General features: G+C 46.6%; 2 protein-coding genes across 3 annotated transcripts in view; one reads left to right on the top strand and one right to left on the bottom strand.

Annotated features, from left to right (window-relative positions):
- The first annotated feature begins 131 nt into the window (after positions 1-131).
- Positions 132-1,668, top strand: Krtcap3 (keratinocyte associated protein 3). The gene is made up of 7 exons (XM_042696796.1): positions 132-240; positions 375-559; positions 634-693; positions 807-1,013; positions 1,109-1,243; positions 1,343-1,455; positions 1,560-1,668. Exons 1-6 carry the CDS (start codon positions 213-215, stop codon positions 1,448-1,450), a joined length of 723 nt encoding a protein of 240 aa, XP_042552730.1. The 5' UTR covers positions 132-212; the 3' UTR covers positions 1,451-1,455; positions 1,560-1,668.
- Positions 1,669-1,756: 88 nt separating this feature from the next.
- Ift172 (intraflagellar transport 172) overlaps positions 1,757-21,703 on the bottom strand; it is a 40,438-nt gene continuing 20,491 nt past the window's right edge. The window contains exons 17-48 of one of the 2 annotated variants that reach the window (XM_042696792.1): positions 19,770-19,906; positions 19,164-19,271; positions 17,896-17,980; positions 17,534-17,626; positions 16,352-16,429; positions 15,883-16,131; positions 15,623-15,701; positions 15,280-15,400; positions 14,496-14,640; positions 13,747-13,836; positions 13,355-13,452; positions 13,071-13,206; positions 12,873-12,989; positions 12,403-12,545; positions 11,404-11,497; positions 11,209-11,273; positions 10,834-11,014; positions 10,500-10,609; positions 10,261-10,390; positions 7,578-7,676; positions 7,296-7,405; positions 6,870-6,933; positions 6,577-6,663; positions 6,222-6,338; positions 5,346-5,456; positions 5,062-5,181; positions 3,519-3,614; positions 3,286-3,345; positions 3,104-3,202; positions 2,708-2,861; positions 2,095-2,186; positions 1,757-1,894 (exon numbers count right to left, since the gene is read on the bottom strand). In XM_042696792.1, coding sequence (XP_042552726.1) covers positions 1,805-1,894; positions 2,095-2,186; positions 2,708-2,861; positions 3,104-3,202; positions 3,286-3,345; positions 3,519-3,614; positions 5,062-5,181; positions 5,346-5,456; positions 6,222-6,338; positions 6,577-6,663; positions 6,870-6,933; positions 7,296-7,405; positions 7,578-7,676; positions 10,261-10,390; positions 10,500-10,609; positions 10,834-11,014; positions 11,209-11,273; positions 11,404-11,497; positions 12,403-12,545; positions 12,873-12,989; positions 13,071-13,206; positions 13,355-13,452; positions 13,747-13,836; positions 14,496-14,640; positions 15,280-15,400; positions 15,623-15,701; positions 15,883-16,131; positions 16,352-16,429; positions 17,534-17,626; positions 17,896-17,980; positions 19,164-19,271; positions 19,770-19,906 — 3,558 coding nt within the window. In that variant the 3' untranslated portion in view covers positions 1,757-1,804. The remainder of the gene's footprint in view (positions 1,895-2,094; positions 2,187-2,707; positions 2,862-3,103; positions 3,203-3,285; positions 3,346-3,518; positions 3,615-5,061; positions 5,182-5,345; positions 5,457-6,221; positions 6,339-6,576; positions 6,664-6,869; positions 6,934-7,295; positions 7,406-7,577; positions 7,677-10,260; positions 10,391-10,499; positions 10,610-10,833; positions 11,015-11,208; positions 11,274-11,403; positions 11,498-12,402; positions 12,546-12,872; positions 12,990-13,070; positions 13,207-13,354; positions 13,453-13,746; positions 13,837-14,495; positions 14,641-15,279; positions 15,401-15,622; positions 15,702-15,882; positions 16,132-16,351; positions 16,430-17,533; positions 17,627-17,895; positions 17,981-19,163; positions 19,272-19,769; positions 19,907-21,703) is intronic. The other variant, XM_042696793.1, reaches the window with a different exon arrangement.

Here is a 21,703-nt window from a genome sequence, read left to right on the forward strand (position 1 = left end):
GTGGCTGGCGGGAGGGCGGGGCGCAGGTGGAGCGGGCTGCGGCTGGCCGCTGGCCGCCGGGCGGTGGTAGGCGTAGTTGTAGCGGAAGCCGCGCCGGGCGGAGCCCCAGGCGGATGGCGGGGCGGGGCCGAGCTCCAAGGCTGGGGGCGGAGCCGGCCCAGGTAGAGCTGCCCGGCGGTGCCAGCCAGGAGCCGCGCGGCCAGGCCCGCGGGATGAGGTGCTGCCGCCTCTGCGTCTTTGGTAACTTCCGCCACCTTGCTCTAGGTCCCTGACCCCCCTCAGCCCGGCCAAACGCCGCAATTGGCCCTGTCCGCGGCCGCTCGCCCTCGGGTCAGCCGCCCCGGCTCAGGTCCGCCCTTCCCCCTACGTTACAGACGCCGCCCGAGGGCCTCGGCGGCTCATGCGCGTGGGCCTCGCGCTGATCCTGGTGGGCCATGTGAACCTCCTGCTGGGAGCTGTGCTGCACGGTACAGTCCTGCGGCACGTGGCCAATCCCCGTGGCGCCATCACGCCGGAGTACACCGCTGCCAATGTCATCTCCGTGGGCTCAGGGCTGCTGGTGAGAGACTGCGGGCTGGCTGGGGGGCGGAGCTGCCAAGAGCCAGCGGGCCAAAGGTGTGGTGTCTTCCGCAGAGCGTTTCCCTTGGTCTTGTGGCCCTTCTGGCATCCAGGAACCTTCTTCTCCCAGGACTGGTGAGAGGGGCAAGGGGAGCGGGAGCTTCAAATAGAGAACGTGAGGTGTCTTGTCACTACGAAACTAAGCCAGGCCCAGGCTGCTCATTCACCCTGGTCCTCTGCCCTGCCAGCACTGGGCCCTGTTGGTACTGGCTTTGATGAACCTCCTCCTGTCCGCTGCCTGCTCCATGGGCCTCCTCCTAGCTGTGTCACTCACTGTGGCCAATGGTGGCCGCCGTCTTATTGCTGACTGCCATCCAGGACTGCTGGATCCTTCCATACCGCTGGATCAGGGATCTGGGCACACCAACTGCTTCTTTGACCCCACAAGAATCTATGTGAGCATATTCCTTCTGGCTGTCCACAAAACTGTGACCCTGCTCTTTTAACTTCCTCTGTTTGCTCCTAGCCCAATCCTTCCCTTTACTTTTAGGATACAGCCTTGGCTCTCTGGATCCCTTCTCTGTTCATGTCTGCAGCAGAGGCTGCTCTGTCTGGTTACTGCTGTGTGGCTGCACTCACCCTTCGTGGTGTTGGGCCCTGCAGGAAGGAAGGGTTTCAGGAACAGGTAAGGAAGAGAAACAGGAAGGGTTCAATCCCACAGACTGTTAAAAAGGAGCTGATATATCATTGGACATCAGGGAACTGATTGCACCTTTTTCTGCAGCTGGAGGAACTGACAGAACTTGAATCTCCTAAATGTAAAAGGCAGGAAAATGTGCAACTCTTGGATCAATATCAAGAACTCCAGGCATCAGAGAAAACCTGGGTGTAGGACAGGTAAAGGGCCCTGAGGATGGGGCCCGGGGAAGTGTTTTTGCAATGCAGCTAAGTCTTTGCTATGCTGCTTTGCCTTCTGACCTGGTTGGTTCTTCCTTTATCAGGCAGGTGCCAATCTGAGGCCCAGTCCACATGTATTTTCCACTAAACAAGGAGCTCTTGAGCCCAGGATGATATAAATAACTGTAATAAAAAAACTTATCTTTTCTTCTACTCGGTTATGATTTCTTTGAAGGAAAGGGTACGTTGCTGTTTCCAACACACAGTGATCAGAAGACCATGATCAAAGAATATAGTGGTCTCAATTACTTACTCAATTACTTTTAATGAAAGAGGCCCAGACTCTTCCTCACTGAAAGGAAAAGCTAGTGCTGGGGAGCCCTCCACACCACTGACTGATGAATTTCAGCACATCCTGGCATACTGGGCTGTGGGAGGTCTGTGAACAAAGGGGAGAAACAGGAGAGGAGCTCATTAAAGTTGGTGTGGAGGCACCAGCTCCATTTTGGTGCAGGGGGAGCAGGTTAGCATCTGCATCTGCCTTCTGGACCATCTCTCCCAACATTCTGGTGAGACTCCGCTCATACCCCTCCCCTCTAGAGCTGCGCTCTCTGCCCTCATCAAGTCACTGTCTCTAACCTTGATGGCCATAAGAAACTTATTCCAGTTGTCCTTGTTAGCAGCCTTCCCTGGCCGCTTAAATTCAATTTTATTCCTCAGGATGGGGTAACCTGTGGAAAAAGAAAAGAAAAAAGGTAAATTAGAATTTGGAAGAAACTGAGGAGGGAAGTGAAGAGCAGGCAGAGTGAGATGATTCTGTCTTGTTCACTTGTTATTAAAGTAAAATAAAGTGTTTTTTTGTTGTTTGCTTTTTGTTTTGCCAGACCTAAGGCTTGAACTTAGCCTGGCTGGCGCTGGCCCTCAGCTCTTTTGCTCAAGGCTAGCTTGATCCACAGCTCCAGTTCTGGCTTTTGGTTAATTAGAGATAAGAGTCTCTCAGGCTTTCTGCCTGAGCCTGGCTAATATCTGTGAATCAGATCCTCTGTGTAGTAGGATTACAGGCACGAGTCAGTGGTGCCTAGCCTGTTGTCTTTCATGAGGCAGAGCTTCACTGCATAGTCTAGGCTGACCTCAAACTTATGATCCTCTGCTTTAGCCTCCCAAGTTTCAGGATTACTAGCTGCTGAAACAGTTTTTGGATCCTGCTGCTTTCCCTTCTATCCACCTGTGGGGTGCTGTGGGGCTCTGGTACCTGTAATGAGGCAGGGCAGTGCCCGGACGCCAGTGCTCGCTGCCACTAGGGAAGCCTCATAAGCCCCACGTTCATCCCGAGGTAGAACTTGCTCCAGACGCTGGTCCATTGACACCGTGAGCACCCAGTCTCGAACCTCTTCTCTCTGGGCCTCCTGAGAAAGATAGAGGGAGCAACAGCTTCAAGCAGGGCAGCAGAAGGCAGCAGGATTGCTAAGCCTTCATTCTAGAATACAGCTTTCAGACATAAATGATCCTCCTTAGGCTGAGGAATACAATCACCAACCTCTGTTTTTCCTGAGGGAATAGTGAGGACTGAGGTCATTGTAAAGATGGTAGCCCAAGCCATCCTTCCTTCTCAACAGGCTCCCACAGGGGAGGGCTTCTTATTCCTTACCGGTATGTGCTGCTTAGCTGGGAGTGGCACCTCAAAGGGAATGTCTGTATCCTGAAAATCTGAGTGGTCAAGGGCATCCAGAGTCCCTTCTTCAATTGCCTGTGGCAGAATGGACAACAGTGAGACAGGCATGGCTTGTAACAAGCAAACTCCCAGCCTCTGGGCCCAGCTTCCCAACTCACATCAGTCAAGTCCAAAAAGCGGTTGAGGAAGATGAAGGCCATGTTCTCCCAGCCAACTGCCTACAGCAGAGCAAAGGTACAGGTGAGCAAACTGAGCTTGGATGCAGAGAGACTATTCCAGGCTTATGTCCTCTAACATCAGCTCCAAACTCAACTTTGCTCTTGAGATTTCTTCATCTTCCCATTTGTGATCCCTTATCTCTTTAGCCCCACCCTGCCTTGTTCCAGCTCACCTTGGCAGCAGTGCCTGCTTCATAGAAGGCCTTGTCTGCAGGTAGTAGTTGGGTGTGGCGCAAGAGTGAGATAGAAAGCCTGGCAGCCACAGTTTGCTGTGGATCAAAGGCAAAGATTTATGATTCTCGTACTATAGTGACTGAGCTACCACACTAATGGTTCTGTAACTAAGCGACAGAACTAGAAAACCAATACTAAGGCTGGGAAGGTGGCTCAGTGGTAGAGTGCTTGCCTCGCATGCATAAGGGCCTGGGTTTGATTCCTCAGCACCACATAAACAGAAAAAGCTGGAAGTGGCACTGTGGCTCAAGTGGTAGAGTGCTAGCCTTGAGCCACAGAAGCTCAGGACAATGCCCAGGCCCAGAGTTCAAGCCCCATGACCGACAAAAAACAAAAAACCACCCAATACTAAACTGCTCTGGATCTTAGGCTGTTCTAGATCTTAGTTTTGATCATCAGCACAATATACCTAGAACTAGATAATTTATAAGGTTCTTTCTACTTCTAGAATTCTTACTATGCAAGTACATAAAATGAGTACACAGTTAATTATCTCAAGTCACAAGCATGTGTACATTATAGGAGGTTAATAAGAAATCATTGAGCCAGGCACCAGTTACTCCTGTAATCCTAGCTACTGAGGAGGCTGAGATCTGAGGATCACAGTTCAAAGCCAGCCCAGGCAGAAAAATCCATGAGACTCTTATCTCCAATTAACCACTAGAAAAACGGAAGTGATGCTGTGGCTCAAGCAGTAGGGTGCTTGCCTTGAGCTGAAGAGCACAGGGATGGTGCCCAAGCCCAGAGTTCAAGCCCCATGACCAACAAAAAAAAAAAAAAAGAAAAATCATGGGACTTAAATGTTTAAATATCACAAGGCTGGGCTATATAGTTCAATGACAAAGTGCCTGCCTGGTATATAGGATCCTATGTCCAGTTCTCAGCACTGCCAAAAATAAATAGAAAAGAATGTGAGGCTGGAGCTGAATGGCCACAGAGCTCTTAAGATGGTGAAAACAGTAGAGGAAGCCAATCCATTGCTGGGCAATGTTGGTTCACAAATGTAATCCTATTCAAGAGGATCACAGCCCAGACAGCCCAGACAGGAAAGTCCTTGAGACTCTTATCTCCAATTAACCAGCAAAAATACAGAAATGACTCAAGTGAGAGAGTGCTGGTCTTGAGCAAAAAAGCTAAGGGACAATGTCCAGGCCATGCATTCAAGCCCCAGTACTGCACAAAAACAAAATGATCAACAAAAAGCCAGGATGAAAGAATGACTCAAGTGATAGAGTGCCAATTAATCAAGCCAAGTAAGTACATGGCCTTGAATTCCAACACCTCCCTCCCCCTCCAAAAAGAATCCATCTAAACAAGAATTAAAGACTGATTTAGATGGAGGAGAAGCTGAAAGAGAAGTATGGAGGTCCAAGAGCCTAAGCTTGAGAATCTGAAACTTGGATCCATTCAACTTCATAGGTGTGAAGATGATTACTTATGATGGTGTTCTCTGCATCTCATTTCCCCTGCGCTATATCTCACCAGCTGATGGATGCTCTGGGCTGCAGAGCGTGTGGCATAGTAATGAGCAATCAGCAGCATTGTCTCAAACTCTTCATGGGCTACAGAGTTGGCTTCACTGGATTTTACCAGGTTTTCACACTAGAGAAAGAAGAAAACACAGCCTGGCTCAAGGGTGGTTACTGATGGCTGCCTGAACAGAGGAAGGTCGAATACATTTGAGGGTAAATATTTATGTGCATGAAAGAAGAGACTGGGGCAGGGAAAGAAGTCTTTTTAAGCTGCTGTTGACTCAACTTCCTCACCAAGTTGAAGAGAACATCTCGAAGATCAGCCCAGCTATGGTAGGCCTCGGCATTGTTGGTCCCAGGAGAGCTGACCATGTCAGTGAAGATCCTTTTATAAATGTTGAAGTTCTATGGGTACAGGGAGAAGAGGATCTGAGTGAGAAGCTCAACCAGAAGAGAAAGAGAAGAAAGAAACAGGTTGTGTATATGTGTGTATATATGTGTGTGCAGAAGATGGGGCAGTAATGGAGACAAAGTGCTAATTAATCTTAGAGAAGGGGAGGAAAGAAGAGGAACTTTATTTTATTTTATTTTATTTTTGTCGGTTGTGGGGCTTGAACTCTGGGCCTGGATGCTGTGCCTCAGCTCTTCAGCTCAAGCCAAACGCTCTACCACTTGAGCCATAGTGCCACTTCTGGTTTTCTGAGTGGTTTATTGGAGATAAGAGTTTCATGGACTTTCCTGCCTGGGATGGCTTTGAACTGCGATCCTCAGATCTCAGCCTCCTGAGGAACTAGGATTACAGGTGTGAGCCACTGGTGCCCGGCTATGAGGAACTCTTATTATCAGCTGGTGTGAGTGTGGGCAATATACAACTGTGAATACAGTGTTAATGGGGTAATATGCAGAGTGTTATGATTTTCCAATAGGAGAGCAGTGTTTATTTTCTGGAAAAAAATAGTAAGGGCACTCAGAGGTGTGCAGACTTTCTCCTGGAAAGTTAGGTCCCTGTGTATCAGCTAAGTAGCCACAGCATTTCTGGAAAGGCTGGGTGGGATGCTGGGCATGATGTTCTAAGGATAGAATCCTTTGCCAAAATAGTCCTTCAAGGGATAGTGGCTCTAGAAGAGGCAGGAGGGTGGAAACATTCACCCTCAAGGAGAAGGTCTGTACCTGTGGATTGGCAGGGGCTCCATGCTGCACATAGAGGGCCAGTGCCTGGGCATAGCCACCTTCCCGGATCAGATGAGTCGCATACAAAGCCACATACTTGTGCAGAATCTTGTAATTCTGTTTCAGAGGTGGAGGAAAAGTGGGGGAGAATTTGCGATCAGTAAAACTAGGCAGTGAGGGTAGGGTAGTGAGTCCAGGCATTTGTTGAGGAGGCAATGGATATGTACAGTGCTGGTACAAATTTCAGAGCACAGACTGCATTCTCTGACAGAGTAGGGATTACTGGGAATTGGGCTTTGGTTAGGTTTAAGAGAGGCATATCTGAAGACAGGGAGTAGAAAGGAGAGAGAAGTACCTGCTTGGTAGCTGTTTCAATGCACTTGTCCCACTGACCCTGCTCCACATACAGGTCCAAAGCAGCTACCACATCCACACCCACCAACTGTGGAGCAAAGGAAAGACAGCTCAGGAGAGAGGTGACTTGGGGAAGAAGGAGACCATTGCTAGTGCCTCTTCCTGCACATAGCTTTTACTCTTATTATATTTGTGGGCTGGGAGTCGGACCCAAAGCCTCACATGTGCTAAGCAAGTTCTCTACTATATTACTTGGTTATAGTCCTTGCTTCAAATTAACTCTGCAAGTCTCACCGAGTCTACTTTGCCCTGGTTCTTGAGAAACTCCTTATAATTCTGGTCAACATAGTCTTCATACCTGTGAAGATATAGAGATCTCTAACTTCGTGGTCCTGGGATGCCATGCCCTCCCATAAAGATGTCCTCCCAGCCAGGTGCCGGTGGCTCAGGCCTGTAATCCTAGCTCCTCAGGAGGCTGAGATCTGAGGATCATGGTTCAAAGCCAGCCCAAGCAGGAAAGTCTGTGAGACTCTCATCTCCAATAAACCACTAGAAAACCGGAAGTGGCGCTGTGGTTCAAGTGGTAGAGGGCTCCCCTTGAGCTAAAGAGCGCAGGGACAGCGCCTAAGCCCACCAACCAAAAAAAAAAAAGACATCCTCCCAGTCTTTGCAAAAGGAAGTAAAGGAGAATTTCCCAGTGAGAAGGGGTCATAAGTTTACCGGGGATCTAACTCCTTAGCCACACGCTTGGCCTTGTTCCACTCCTCACCCTCAATGAAAGCATCGATTGCTTCCTTTACAAGGTTCTGGTTCAGATAAAGCTCTGCAGCCTGCATAGTGAGATATCAACATGTAAACTCCTTGGTCTTCCCTTGGCAAACTCTCCTGTTTGCCCACAACATTGTCATACCTGCCACAAGGCCCACCCTTACATATCTGAGTGTGATGTCACCATTCCACCCGTGTCTGTGGGATCCTTTCTTTTCCCAGCACTTTACTTACTACATTGTGCTTTCCAATTCCAATGAGCTGGGGTCCTACAGCTCGAACAACGTCCAGACTGCGCTGGGGAGGCAGAAACTTGATGGAGAGTTCAGCTGCCTGAGTAGTTTGGTGAGCAGATGGGAATGGGCAGGAGAAACAAACACTGCTGGAACTCCTCAGTCCCACCCATTTCATGTGTCCCCCCCACTTCCAGAGGCCAATATTCTCACAGACTCCTTCACCTTCCACCCTCCCAGTCTAACCCTGGTAGATCAGAGTGTTTAGTTGGCTATCAGTGGACCTCTCTGTTCTCAGCTCACTGTGACGCTTTAAGACACTTTCTTTGCTGTCTAATGTCACTGCATTTGGTTCAGCCATCTCTGACAAACTGGTTTCTCAAGTTCTGTGTAACAAATAAAATCTTAAGCTGGGTGCCAGTGGCTCACACCTGTAATCCTAGCTAATTAGGAGACTGAGATCTGAGGATCATGGTTCAAAGCCAGCCTGGGCAGGAAAGTCCATGAGACTCTTATCTCCAATTAACCACCAGAAACTAGAAGTGGTGCTGTGGCTCAAGTGGTAGAGTGCTCAGCTTGAGCTGAAGAGCTGAGGAACAGCACTCAGGCCCAACATTTAAGCCCCATGACCGACAAAAAACAAAACAAAAAATAAAATCTTGGTATCATAGTACACAGAAAGAGGAGTCCAGGGAATTCTGGACTAAATTTCAGTTTCTTTACACACACACACACACACACACACACACACACACACGAATGACAAATACCTCAATGTTAAGCTTAATGAATATAGGTTGAAAGAATATTTTAGATATATTAGGTTAAATAAAAAATTAAATTCTCACTTTTGAAATTATTTTTTGTTGTTTTTGGTTGTGGGGCTTGAACTCAGGGCCTAGGATCTGTCCCTTGGCTCTTTTTGTTCAAGGCTAGTGCTCTACATTGGAGCCAGAGTGTGACTTACAGCCTTCTGGTGCTAACTTGGAGATGAATCTCATAGATTTTCCTGCCTGGGCTGTCTTTGAACCACAATCCTCAATCTCAGCTTCCTGAGTAACTAGGACTACAGGCATGAGCCATCAGCACCCAGCTTGTCCTCAAATTCACTATGTAGCCCAGACTAGACTTGAGCTCTTGATTTTTTCAGGGCCTAGGCACTGTCACTGAGCTGTTTTCCTCAAGTCTAGCACTCTACCACTTGAGAGTCACAGTGCCAACTTCCAGCATTTTCAGCATTTTCTTCATGCATGCTAGGCAAGCACTCTACCACTAAGCCACATTCCCAGACCTGTTTCAATTTCTTCAATGAGAAGATTTAAGCAACCTAAGGGACATCTTACAGGGAAATAATCACACCAACATTTAATTTAGAAGGCCAGTCATTCTCACCCCTTCAAGACTCTCAATACCAAATTTCACTGTAGCTGAGGTACTTCATTTAAATTACACAGGCATCTCTATTTGCAAAGATATTAAAATGTAACTATGTATGTGATGGTAATTTTGTGTGTCATTTTGACTTGGACACATGATACACAGACATTTGCTCAAATACTACTTCAGGTATTTCTGTGACAATGGTTTTGGATGAACTTAACATTGCACAGAAAGCTGTACAATGCTAATAATAATAATATATGGATAGGCTTCATCTAATCAGAGATGTGACCAGAACAAAAAAGTTGGCTTTGCCCAAAGTAACAGAATTCTTCCTGCCTGAATGCCTTTGAACTGGGACATTTGTTTTTTCCTGTCATCAGACTGGAACTGAAACACTGAAATGTCCTGGGTCTTGAGCATGTGGCCTTCAAATAGGAACTGCACCAACAGCTCTCTTGGGGCTCCCATGTGCCAATCACCCTGCAGATCTTGGAACTTGGCCACTTCTGTAATTGTGTAAACCAGTTCTTACACACACATGTGTGGGTATTCATTCATATTCTCTCAGTTTTTTTTACCTGACTAATACTATTTGTTTGAGTGAAACATACTGGCCTGTCTTCATCTAGCTTCTTTTCAGGAGCTCTTGAGGAGGAGGAGGAGCCCATGCTCTTGCCATGGCTTCCATCTGGCCATTGGTTTGGAGCTGTCCTAGCTCTAAGACCTTCTTCCCCCCTCACCAAGCCTTACAGATCCCCTCCAGTTCCAAGAGATCCTCCCCCTTTTTGAACTCACTTTAGTCTTTACTTAGATACAATATTAATTAATTGAGTTGTTTACTGTTATTCTAGCTTCCCCTAACTTCTGGTTGTTACCATCTTACATCCCCCCACGCCTTTATATAAAGAAAAATTTGTAGGTCCTGGGGCTTAAATTCAGGGCCTGAGCACTGTCCCTGAGCTTTTGTGTTCAAGGCAAGTGCTCTTCCACTTCGAGCCACAGCACCATTTCTAGCTTTTTGGTAGTTAAATGGAGATAAATCTCATGGACTTTCCTTCCTGGGCTGGCTTTAAACCATGATCCTGACATCCTGAGTAGTGAGGATTACAGGTGTGAGCCACTGGTACCTAGCTACATCCCCTTTCATAGATTCTGACACTAGCCAACAGGGGGCACACAAAAGTTATCTGTTACCTGACTAAAAATAAGACACAGGAGGATAAAGATGAATGCCTGAGAAAGCAAGCCGAGTGTGAATGCACCCAGGGGAAGGAGGACTAGGAAGAGCTTGGTGCCCTCACCTTCACCCAGCACTTCTCCATCAGACTGCTACTTCCTGAGTCCCGCACTTTGAGGTAGCAGTCTACTGCACGGCTATATTCTCCAGCCTGCTCCCATTGTCGAGCTTGCTCCACGAGTCCCTCCATACCTCTGTGGAGAGCAGAGTGATCAGAATCAGGAAGGGGCACTGTGGCCTACCCTGTGTATATTGGAGACCTCCCAAGCCCTGCCAGCATTGCCAGGATTTCTGGCTTCATACCTGCCCCCTTTTTTGGTAGCTTCCCGCTCATACTCTTCCTGCAGGGCCTCCAGCTGGCCAGGCATATAGTCTTTGCAGATCCTTAGAGCATCACTCCACAGTCCAGCCTCCTGCTCAGAGTTTCAGTTATCATGAAGGCAGAGGGGAGGCATGGAAGCTTCCCTCTGTCACACAGGGTCCACTGATCCCTGGGTCCTTGTACTTTTCTTATCCTTCCTTTTGCCTGTCCTTTTCCCTCCCTAACTTTTCTCACTACTAGGAGTTGGTATGGCCCTCCAGATGGCCTTTCATTCCATCTTACTTCCCCCTCATGACCCAAAATACAGTGACTTACCTTATAATAATTGAGAGCCAGGCCTGGTCTCTGGGCCCGGAGGAGCAGCCCTTCTGCTTTCTGAAAGTCCTTTTCCTCCAAGGCTCCACGGGCCTGCCCTATAAGTACCTCAGCAACACTGTCAGGGTCATGGGCCTCGGCCACACGCTGAGCCGCCTCCCAATCCTGGTTGTGAACAAACCTGTCCCAGATGGGGCAAAAGCAGCACTAAATATAGGACTGAGGTCTCAACATGGAAGACAGCCATGGCACTGACAGGGTGTCAGACTTATTGGTACTAAGTTTGAATGAAGGCAAAGATAACTGTAAAAGGTGGGGGGGGGGGGGGGGGCTGTGACTGAGAGGACAGGATAAGGGATTTACGGGGTAACTCACATGAGGACTGCCTCCTTAGGTTTACCAGCTCTGATGAATTCAGCTTCAGCTTCTTCAAATTTACCCTAGAGGGAGAGATAAAAGTAGCAACATGTAATAAGGGGGAGGCTGGCATTGCAGCCAGTGAGGAGATGGGCGTTTAAAGATACACAGAGGCTAGAGGACAGAAGAGGAGAGTCAGAATCACATCTATACCTCATCCTCTAGGTACATGGCGTATCTGAGATGAATCTCAGGGGTTTTGTGCTTGAGGGCCAGCCGAGAGAGTTCAAAAGCAAACTCAAAGGAGCTGTAATGAAAGATAAGCATTGCCTACTTAATACCTGCAGAAGGCAAGAAAAAACAGAGAGGGCAAGGATTAAGGAAGAAAATGGGATTTAAAAATGATTAAACAAGTTGGGTACTGGTGGCTCACGCCTGTAATCATAGCTACTCAGGAGGCTGAGATTTGAGGATCATGGTTCAAAGCCTGCCAGGGCAGGTAAGTCTGTGACACTCTTATCTTCAATTAACTACCAGAAAATCAGAAGTGGCACTGTGGCTCAAAGTGGTAGAGTGCTAGCCTTGAGCAAAAGGTCTCAGGGACAGCATTCAGGCCCCTACTTCAAGCCCCATGACCAAAAAACAAAAATTAATGATAACAGGAAGTGATACAGATGCAAAGGAAGACAGACATGCAGTCCTAGGATGCTCATATCACTGTCATGGTGGACCCAGAGATGGCTGGACAAGCCTGTATTCTCCCTCAGGGGGACTCCTGCTGCTCCTACACTTCCTCCAGAGCATGAGCTACATTAGCAGAAAATGACCTTTCCAAAAACAGTGATGTGACTGCTCTTGGCCTTTGTGACATCTACTTAAGAAACATGGACTTTGCATTTAACAGAATCCCATTGCTCTTACCTAGTGGTAAGTCACTGGCATGGTGCAGCTCTACCTTCACAAGCTGCTCCCTTTCTGTCCTTCTTAAAACAGCCAATGCTGAAACACTGTCTGGGTCCCTCACAGATAGGAACAGAGTTACTAACTTATTCTTGCTGATTTATGAGTGTCCTTTCAAGGATCTTCCCATACCCTATTTCTTCATCCTTGTCTCAGCTTTCAGGAATATTTTCAGTTACAGATCAGTTTTCTTTCCTTATGTAAAGGCTCTGGCTGGGATGGGGCTGGTGGAAAAGAGGCTTTAGGCCTTACCAGTTGTCAGCAGCATGGTCAACAGCAGCCTCTAGGAGTCCCAGCTTGTTAAGCAGTCTAACTGCAGCCTTTCCTCCCAGACTCTTCGCCCACAAGTAGGCCACATGTTTGTGGGCATTAGCTCCTCCATGAGCCTTGGCCACCTGTAAAGCAGTCACTCAATAACCTTCATTGACAGCTCACATCTCTGAACTCCTGACCTCATCTTTAAGGAGTAGATAGCTGTTCTAAATCAATAGAAGAGGGGAAGTTTCAGGTCTTTTAACTTAGATTGAAGTGCTTAGGGACCAAAGATTAGCTTTAGGAACTCCACAAACTCTTAAAATTGTAAGAAAAACTTGAGTATATAGGTGTGACAAAACAGATTGTGGTTACCATTCTGTTTTCAAAGATGCTATGGCCAGTTGTGAATTAGCCACTTGAAAGTGGAAAAGAGGAAGGCATGTACCCATTATACACAGCCTCCTTACCCGGTAGGCTTCTTCCCAGAGTCCACTGGATCGGTACATGTTTACTGTTGCCTTCCATTCCTGGGCTTCAAGGTAGTGATACTCAGCCTCCTGCAGTCGGCCTTCGGCCTCCAGTTCCTGCAGGAAGGTGAGACTGGATGAAGTGGGAGATGGAGCCTGGTTGGGGGAGAGATGGGTAGTGCCAGGAGAAGGGCTCACCTTGCCTAGATGAAGGTGTGTGTCGCTGAGTAGATCTGGGTGGTGCTTCCCTACCAGGCGGATCATATCATCATACAACTTGTGCTTTTTGAACATGGAGATGGCAAGATCAGGCTCTTCCACCGTCACATACAGCCTAGGGATTAGAGATACACCTGGGACCTCTACATCTACAGCCCTGTTGTCACTAGTTCTAGGCAGAGGCCACAAATACTTAGACCCCACTCCTCCTCCTATCTCTGATGCCTCACTTCCCTCCAAACCACCTGTGTGGCCACACTTACCTTTCAGCCTCACGGTACTTGCCCTGCTTCTCCATTTCTTGGGCCTGGGTGATATACAGCACGGACACATCTTCTGGTCTCATACACTTCATTGCCAGCTGTACAGATACACAGAGCCCTCGAGTGCCAATTTCTGAGGAAACCTGCCTGTTTGGGAACTTTGAGCTCTTCCAACTATCATGGAAGATTGGGTACTGACACTCCACTAGTGTACAGAAGGCCAACTCCGTAAGTTACAGAGAATTATTTTCTGTGAGGCCTTGTAATTGGGGAAATATATTCCATTATCTTACTCTTTCTGTCCCCACTAACTGGAGGATAGTACAAGAGCAAAACCAGTTCAGATTGCCCAGCTCCTAAGTCCATATGCTTTCCAGAATGATAGGCTTTACCTTGTGGGCTTGTTCCCATCTTCCTGCCTGGGTGTACATGTCTATAGCATCTTTGGTCCGGTCTCCCTTAGTATAGAGCTCCTCAGCAATCTGTAGTTGGTATAAGACACAAAAGGTCAGGGCAACAGAGTTAAGCTAACTAATAAGAAGAAGAAATAAACCTCAGCTGAGATATTAGAGAGCATGAATAATAGAGAAGTAAAGATGAGTATGAGTGAATTGTACCTTTTGCTGTTTAGGAAAAAGACTAGCTCAGTAATCCCAGCAATGTAAAAGGCCTATGTAGGAGGATCAGCTAGCCCCAGACAGAAACAAAAAAACCTATCCAAAAAATAACACAAAGCAAAAAAAGGTGTGTGGGGGTATGGCTAAAGTGGTAGAGTACTTGCCTAGCAATCACAAAGTCCTGAGTTCAAACCCTAGTACTGCAGAATAAAGATGATACAGTAAAAATCTAAAGGGCCCCATATTTCTGCAATGCAAGAAGATTCCTCTCTCCAGCTATGCTGGAATTACTCATGAAGAATCACTTGAGTTGGCACAATAAGAGAGGTGGCAATCACTTTTATATATTTAGAAGGGGTGTCTGTGTCATGCTGGATGCAATTGGGGAAGTAAACTGCTCTTTCCATTTCAGAGAGAATTTGGTGAGCTGGCTGTTCTGGAATCTCCTCCACTTCCTGTCTTGGGTTCTCTCCTTGCTATTCTGAATTGCATTGTCTCATGCTGCAGAGAAGGTTCTTGCTCACCTCATACTCCTGCAGAGATGCATAGTGTTGGGCCACACGAGGATAGTATTTAGATGCAGTGTTCCGGTCCTGTAGATCTAATATATAAATTGCCTTCTTCCATTGGCGGGCACCCAGGGCAGCCTCAATTGCTTTAATGGAGCACCTGGCATAGTTAGGAAAGATAAATATGTATGAGGAAAGAGGAAGACGAATGGATGTAGAGACCCCTTAAACACACTCCAATCTACATTTTGAGATCTCTTCTTGAGGCCTGGGGCTAGGGAAATTTTTTTTCTACCAAGAGCATTTTGTACATTTATAACATCATTTTAGAGCCATGAAAAGTTATCAGCACAGGCCGGGCGCTGGTGGCTCACGCCTGTAATCCTAGCTACTCAGGAGGCTGAGATCTGAGGATTGCGGTTCAAGGCCAGCCCGGGCAGGAAAGACTGTGAGACTACTATCTCTAATAATCCACCAGAAAACCAGAAGTGGCGCTGTAGCTCAAGTGGTAGAGTGCTCGCCTTGAGCTGAAGAGCTGAGGGACAGCGCCCAGGCCCAGAGTTCAAGCCCCACAACCGACAAAAAAAAAAAAAAAAAAAAAAAAAAAAAAGTTATCAGTACAGAGATACCACAGGCAACAGACAAGAAGTATCTATTATATCACATATTAAGTGATTTCTCAGGCTTTCTATGGCCATAGGCCAGATGTTTTCTGCCCCGTATTAAGCTGAAGTGTCCTCTCTTGACTCCACCTCTCTTATCACACCCAAATCTCAATTATACTTCCATGCTACCATACCTGGCTTCAATATAGTGATTGATGGCTGCATCAAGCTGCTTCTGCTGCACCAAATGGTCCCCCCAGGCCTCCTCCAGTTTCACCACCTCTACTGGGAAGGCCAATCGAGCCAACTCTACCGCTGCCAGACAGAGAAGGCACTTGGTTCAGAATTCCAGGGATGGGACTCAGAATAATTGCAGAGGAAAATGAAGCATAGAGAATGGGTGAGAAGTGGAGAATTGCAGGAAAACTAAAGCCAGTCAACCTAAATGGATACCCAAAAAGAAGTTTGGGGGGTATGGGGGCTGACTGAGCAAAAGTATACAACAGAAAAAAAAAATGGCTTGGGGGCAGCTCGTACCTTTCATGAATGCGTTGCCTTTACAATAGCATTCAAGGGCCCGCTGTGGATTTCGAATCTTCTCAAAGAGATCACCTGCCTGTTAACACATATTACTACAATGAAACCTCTACAACACAAAGAATCAAGAATCAGTTCTTAAAAAAGAAGGAATTCTGGAAGACAGGGAGGGCTATACACTCAAAGACTCATTTGGAGGTGGGTGGGAGAGGTGTTCAAAGCCCTGGAGATGAGGATTAGGAAAAGGAAGTTAGCCATACCCTTTCGTACAGTTCCCCCTTAATGAGGGCTGTGGTAATGTGCTCTACTAGCTCTGTGTTGGCTAGCAATTCTTCTCGGGTCAGCACCAGTCGTGCAGCTTTGGCAGGGAGTCCAGCTTTGAGGTAGAGGCTGATAGCTGCTAGCCCATCTCCTTGGCTCTCCTGTAGTTCACCTGCTCGCTCCTCTTGCTGTGTGTCCATCAACCACTGGTAGTAATCCCGGCGTAACTTCTCCAGGGATGGGTGTCCCTGGACACACATGGAGAGAGCCAGGACACACATTCCTCCTCCTTGCCCTTCTGTTAACCCTGCCTCTCCAATCCCTCAGAAACAGTGGATCTTCCCAAGTCACCGTCATCCTAATTCCTCAACAATTAGGTCCTAGACGTATTCCAATTCCTTGATAAGAAGTCAAAACCTCTTGGTGAAACTAAATTCTGGACAAGTATGGAGAAGACAGAAGCAGTACCTTGGCTTCAGCCACAGCAATGCACTCATCCCAACGGTGCAGCTCCTGGTACATGTCCATAGCCTCCTCTACAGCATTCTAGACAGAGGGAAAGACGACAGAGAATCAAGTCAATGAGCCCTGCTCAGCATGGTGAAGAAGCCTCATCCTTTAGTTACTGCACAGAGGTAGACCAATCATTCTCTCTGTCTCTCTCCTTTTCTGCAATGCCCAGGTATTGGACCCAGGGCCTTACACATGTTAAGCACATGCTCTACCACTGACCTCCAGAAGTGGTTTACATGAATCTAAAAAAAAGCTTAAGCTTCTGGGCTCTTATATATAGAGAGAATTTTTTTCCAAGGCTGCTGCTGCTGCTGCTGCTGCTGCTCCTCCTCCTCCTCTTCCTCCTCCTCCTTCTTCATTTTTTTGTTAGTCATGGGGTTTGAACTCTGGGCATGGGCACTGTCCCTCAGCTCTTCAGCTCAAGGTGAGCGCTCTACCACTTGAGCCACAGTACCACTTCTGGCTTTCTAGTAGTTTATTGGAGATAAGAGTCTCACAGACTTTCCTGCCCGGGCTGGCTTTGAACCGTGATCCTCAGATCTTAGCCTCCTTACTAGCTAGGATTACAGGTGTGAGCCACCGATGCCTGGCCCAAGGCAATTCTTCTTAAAGAAGGCTCCTCAGACTGTGTAAGTTTGGGACTCCACAGAACCAGATTTACAAGAATTGCCAAGAGGGCTGGGAAGGTGGCTCAGTGGTAGAGTGCTTGTCTTGCATGCATGAGGCCCTGGGTTCGATTCCTCAGTACCACATAAGCAGAAAAAAGCTGGAAGTGGCTCCGTGTCTCAAGTGATAGGGCGTTAGCCTTGAGCTAAAGAGCTGAGGGACAGTGTCCAGGACCAGAGTTCAAGCCCCACGACCAGCCAAAAAAAAAAAAAGGAATTGCCAAAAGAAACTGTGGAGCAGAGGGAGCTGTTAATAGAAGAAAGAAGTAACTGAAGCCCAAAGGAAGAAGTTTGCCTACAAAAACACTAATACAGGATAAGGAAATTAAGGAAGGAGAGAAACTAACTCCCCAAACTTTTACCAAGATTCTCCTCCAACTTTTAGAAGCTCAGCTGACCAGTGCTCTTTCATCCTCTGAGTTTTCCTTCTTTCTTCCCAGATTCTCTCTTTTATCCTGCCTTTCTCTATTACCTGTTCCAAGAAGATCATTTCAGCCAATTTGTAGTTCTTCTCCAGCATGGCTAGACGTGCTCGGACCTGATAGAAGTCTGTTCCTTCTCCACCCTTCAAGGCAAAAGGACATCTGGCTATTCTGGGCCGAGACAAGAAGGTTATAGGGACTGAAAGCTAATAGACTTGAGAAGCTAAAAGCTTTTATGGAGTGTAGAGGTCTGGAGTTTCACAAGCAAGTAAAAAATGTTCCAACTTGTGGGAAGAGGAGGGGTAGGCAAGCAGAAGACACTAGGAATGGGTAGAAAACTAGGAAACATGGAAGTAATACTAAAAGAAATCTCAGCTTGGGAGACTGAATGAGTTAAGAGGATGATACTTGCATATTCCCTGGACACCTGATCTGCAATCTCATTGGTCTCATGCAGGAATCGAGCTTTGGCTACATGGCCCAAAGCAGAAAAGCACCTATAACATGGAGGCAATGACAGCAACAGTGACATTATTATAGGAACAGCATTAAGTGATTGGTTCAGCAAATATACATTGAGCATTTATTACTGTCCCAGGCACTGTTCTTATCACTGGAGACCCAAAAGGGAATAAGAAAGAGGGTCTTGCTCTCAGAGAACTTTCATCCTAGTAGAGACAAACAGAAGTAAACAAAGGTAATGTGGTAGAATGTAAAGTAACATTAACCATGGTGATACTGTCATCAGTGACAGAGGGGCCCATTTAAGTTGGTAGTCAGAGAAGGCTTTTCTGAGCACCTAATGTTTGAGTCAAGACCTGACTACAGGAAGGAGCCAGTCATGGTAAGGTAGGGAAAAGTCATGCTCAAGGGCCCGAGGATGCCAGTGTGGCTGAGATGAATGGGTATATAGAAAACTGATATGAGGAGGAGGCCAAATACTTGCAATGAGCCACTGGTAGATCTGGAGCACAACATGATACAATCTAATTTTTTAAAAAACTTCCTTGTCTGCTTTGGGATGAATGGCTTGTAGGAATACAAAACTAGCGCCAGTGAAATTAATTAAAAGGTTTTGCCCTACTGCAAATGGGAGATGACAGTGGTCTGCACTAGTGGGCAGACAGTAGGGTGAGGAATATGTTTTGAAGACAGAGCCATTAGGACTTTCTGTAGTCTACATGTGGGGAACTTACAATCCTATGTTCTTTGTACAGATTCTCTCACTTGTTCTTCACTATCTATCACTTCCATTCTTCTTTGCCATCCCATGAAGTAAACACTACTATTGTTATTTTACCCAGATAAAATCAAAACTCAGATTTGAAATGGACAAATAACATCTCTGAGGTTACATGAGTTGGTTAAGTGGAACCAAGGTTTGAACTTAAGTCTTGTATCACATCCATGGAATGTACACATCCATATATAGAATTAAGGGAGTGGGTGTTAAAACCTCTTAAGGAGGACTTAGTTGCAAGAAATGGAAACAAAATTAGTAGAAGACTCTTGTGATCTAGGATGGAAGGTGTTTGGAATACATGCACCATGGCTTTCATATTTCAGGCAGGTGGAAAGGAAGCCGTGCCTAAACACTGAATAGGAACAGCCCACAAAAGAGCCACTCACAGGTCAGCCTTCCTAGCTGCCTGGCACCTCACTTTTACAAGTCTGCCTCACCTCTCAGCAATGTGTAGCTGCCTTGCCTCTAGAGCCAGTTTACTCAAGGTTTTCCACATTGCCTCTGTTTCCGGGGTCATTTCCAGGGTTTCCAAGAAGGCTGTTGCCCTGGAAAGGGAGAAAAGCAAAGCATAAGGAATGAGGGCAGGGTCTGGAAGACACAGAGGAATAGTGGTGCTAGTCAAAGAGAAAGGTAGGAGCCAGACAACTGTCTAGTCATCTCCCTGGCCCACCTGACTATGATTACATACAGTTAGTTTTATTTTTTTTTTATTTTTATTTTTTTATTTTTTGTCGGTTGTGGGGCTTGAACTCTGGGCCTGGGCGCTGTCCCTCAGCTCTTCAGCTCAAGGCGAGCGCTCTACTACTTGAGCTACAGCACCACTTCCGGTTTTCTGGTGGTTTATTGGAGATAGGAGTCTCACGGTCTTTCCTGCCCGGGCTGGCTTTGAACCGCGATCCTCAGATCTCAGCCTCCTGAGTAGCTAGGATTACAGGCGTGAGCCACCAGCGCCCGGCATATAGTTAGTTTTATAAGCCACCCAGGTGCACCTCTCTCAGACCCCGACTCACCCATTCCTGCAATGGTTATTAGCAGCCGCTCACCGGATATAGTTGCCATCATCAATGGCTGTTCCAAACTCGATAAGGCCCTCATCCAGTGTGTAGGCAACCGTAGTCACACCTTCTGTGACCATCACTTCAGTCTTTCCCCCGCCCCGCTCCAGACCGACAACATCACCCTGTAAAAGTCAGTTCCCACCCCACCCAAATTCCAAATTAGTGTTTCTACCAAATCAGTGTAGAAGAGACCTTACCCTCACCTGACTCTAGCACTCATACACTGAGGCCTTGTTTCCCTGAGTCTTGGTTTCTCTCAAGCAGATAAAAAAAAAAACTCATCTGTGGCAATGTTCTAGGGTTAAAGTATATTCTTAACTATGACAGCAACAATGCTTTGGGGTACACTGACAAAGTGTAAATCCATTTCTTCTAGTACCAGCATAGATAGGTTTTTTGTTTTTTTTTTTGGCCAGTCGTGGAGCTTGAACTCAGGTCCTAGGTACTGTCCCTGAACTTTTTGCTCAAAGCTAGCACTTTACCACTTGAGTTTTTTCTGTTTATGTGATACTGAGTAATTGAACCCAGGGCTTCATGCATACTAGGCAAGCACTCTACCAAGAAATATGGATCCTTAAAATGTTTTGATTTCATGCCGGCACCAGAGGCTCACGCCTGTAATCCTAGCTACTCAAGTGGTTGAGATACAAGGATCACAGTTCAAAGTTAGCCTGGGAAGGAAAGTCCATGAAACTCTTATCTTCAATTAAGTACCAGTAAACTGGAAGTAGAGTTGTGTCTCCAAGTGGTAGAACAACAGCCTTGAGCAAAAGAGCTCAGGGACAGTGCCTAAGCCCTGAGTTTAAGCCCCAGGACCAGCACAAACAAGAGTTTGATTCCTGCTAAAGTGAACATGAACCAACTCTGGTGGAAATTATGTCTATTTTAGGCTTTAAATATTCTAAAGAGCTAGGCACTAGTGGCTCACACCTGTAATCCTAGCTATGCAGGAGTCTTAAAAATGGGAAGATCAGGGCTGGGAAGGTGGCTCAGTGGTAGCGTCCTTGCCTTGTATGCATGAGGCCCTGGGTTTGATTCCTCAGCACCACATAAGCAGAAAAATCCATAAGTGGGCACTGTGGCTCAAGTGGTAGAGCACTTGCCTTGAGCTGAAGAGCTGAGGGACAGCGCCCAGGCCCAGAGTTCAGGCCCCACAACTGACAAAAAAAAATGAAAAATTAAAATTTTGAAGTAAAGCCTCAATGGATTTAAGTAGTAGATTAGGCAAGGATGAAAAATAAATTAAAAACTAAAAGATGAAGCTGAATAAATTATTCAGAATGTAGTATGGAATAAAAAATTGAAATATGTAGGAGAAATTAAAAAGGCAATGAAAAGCTGGGCACTGGTAGTTTACTTATGTAATCCTAGCTATTCAGGAGGCTGAAATCTGAGGATCCTGGTTCAAAGCCAGTTGGGGAAAACAATTCCAAGAGACTCTTATTTCCAATTAACTAGCAAAAAGCCAGAAGTGATGTATGGTATTTTCACAATAAAAACTTATTAAAAAAAAGTCAGAAGTGGAGGTGTAGCTCAAGCGGTGGAGTACCATCCTTGAATGACAAAGCTAAATGAGAGCAAGAGGCCCTGAGTTCAAGCCCCAGGACAGGCACTCCCACCACCCCGCCCCCCAAAAAAAGAGGGAAATGAAGACAGATTAAAAAATGTAACATGTGTGTAGTTAGAATTCTGATGGAGACCAGAGAATAGGGGAGGAAAAGCGATGTTCAGGAGGGAAGACAGGCAAAGGAAAAGAAAAGAAAGAAAGAAAGAAGGAAAGAAAGGGAAGGAAGGAAGGAAGGAAGGAAGGAAGGAAGGAAGGAAGGAAGGAAGGAAGGAAGGAAGGAAGGAAGGAAGGGAGGAAGGGAGGAAGGAAGGAAGGAAGGAAGAGAAAGCAAGCACATTACAGAGGGTGTCAT

This window comes from Dipodomys spectabilis, unplaced genomic scaffold, assembly GCF_019054845.1.
Source record: "Dipodomys spectabilis isolate Male_0828 unplaced genomic scaffold, ASM1905484v1 ptg000210l, whole genome shotgun sequence".
Taxonomy (NCBI): Eukaryota; Metazoa; Chordata; class Mammalia; order Rodentia; family Heteromyidae; genus Dipodomys; species Dipodomys spectabilis.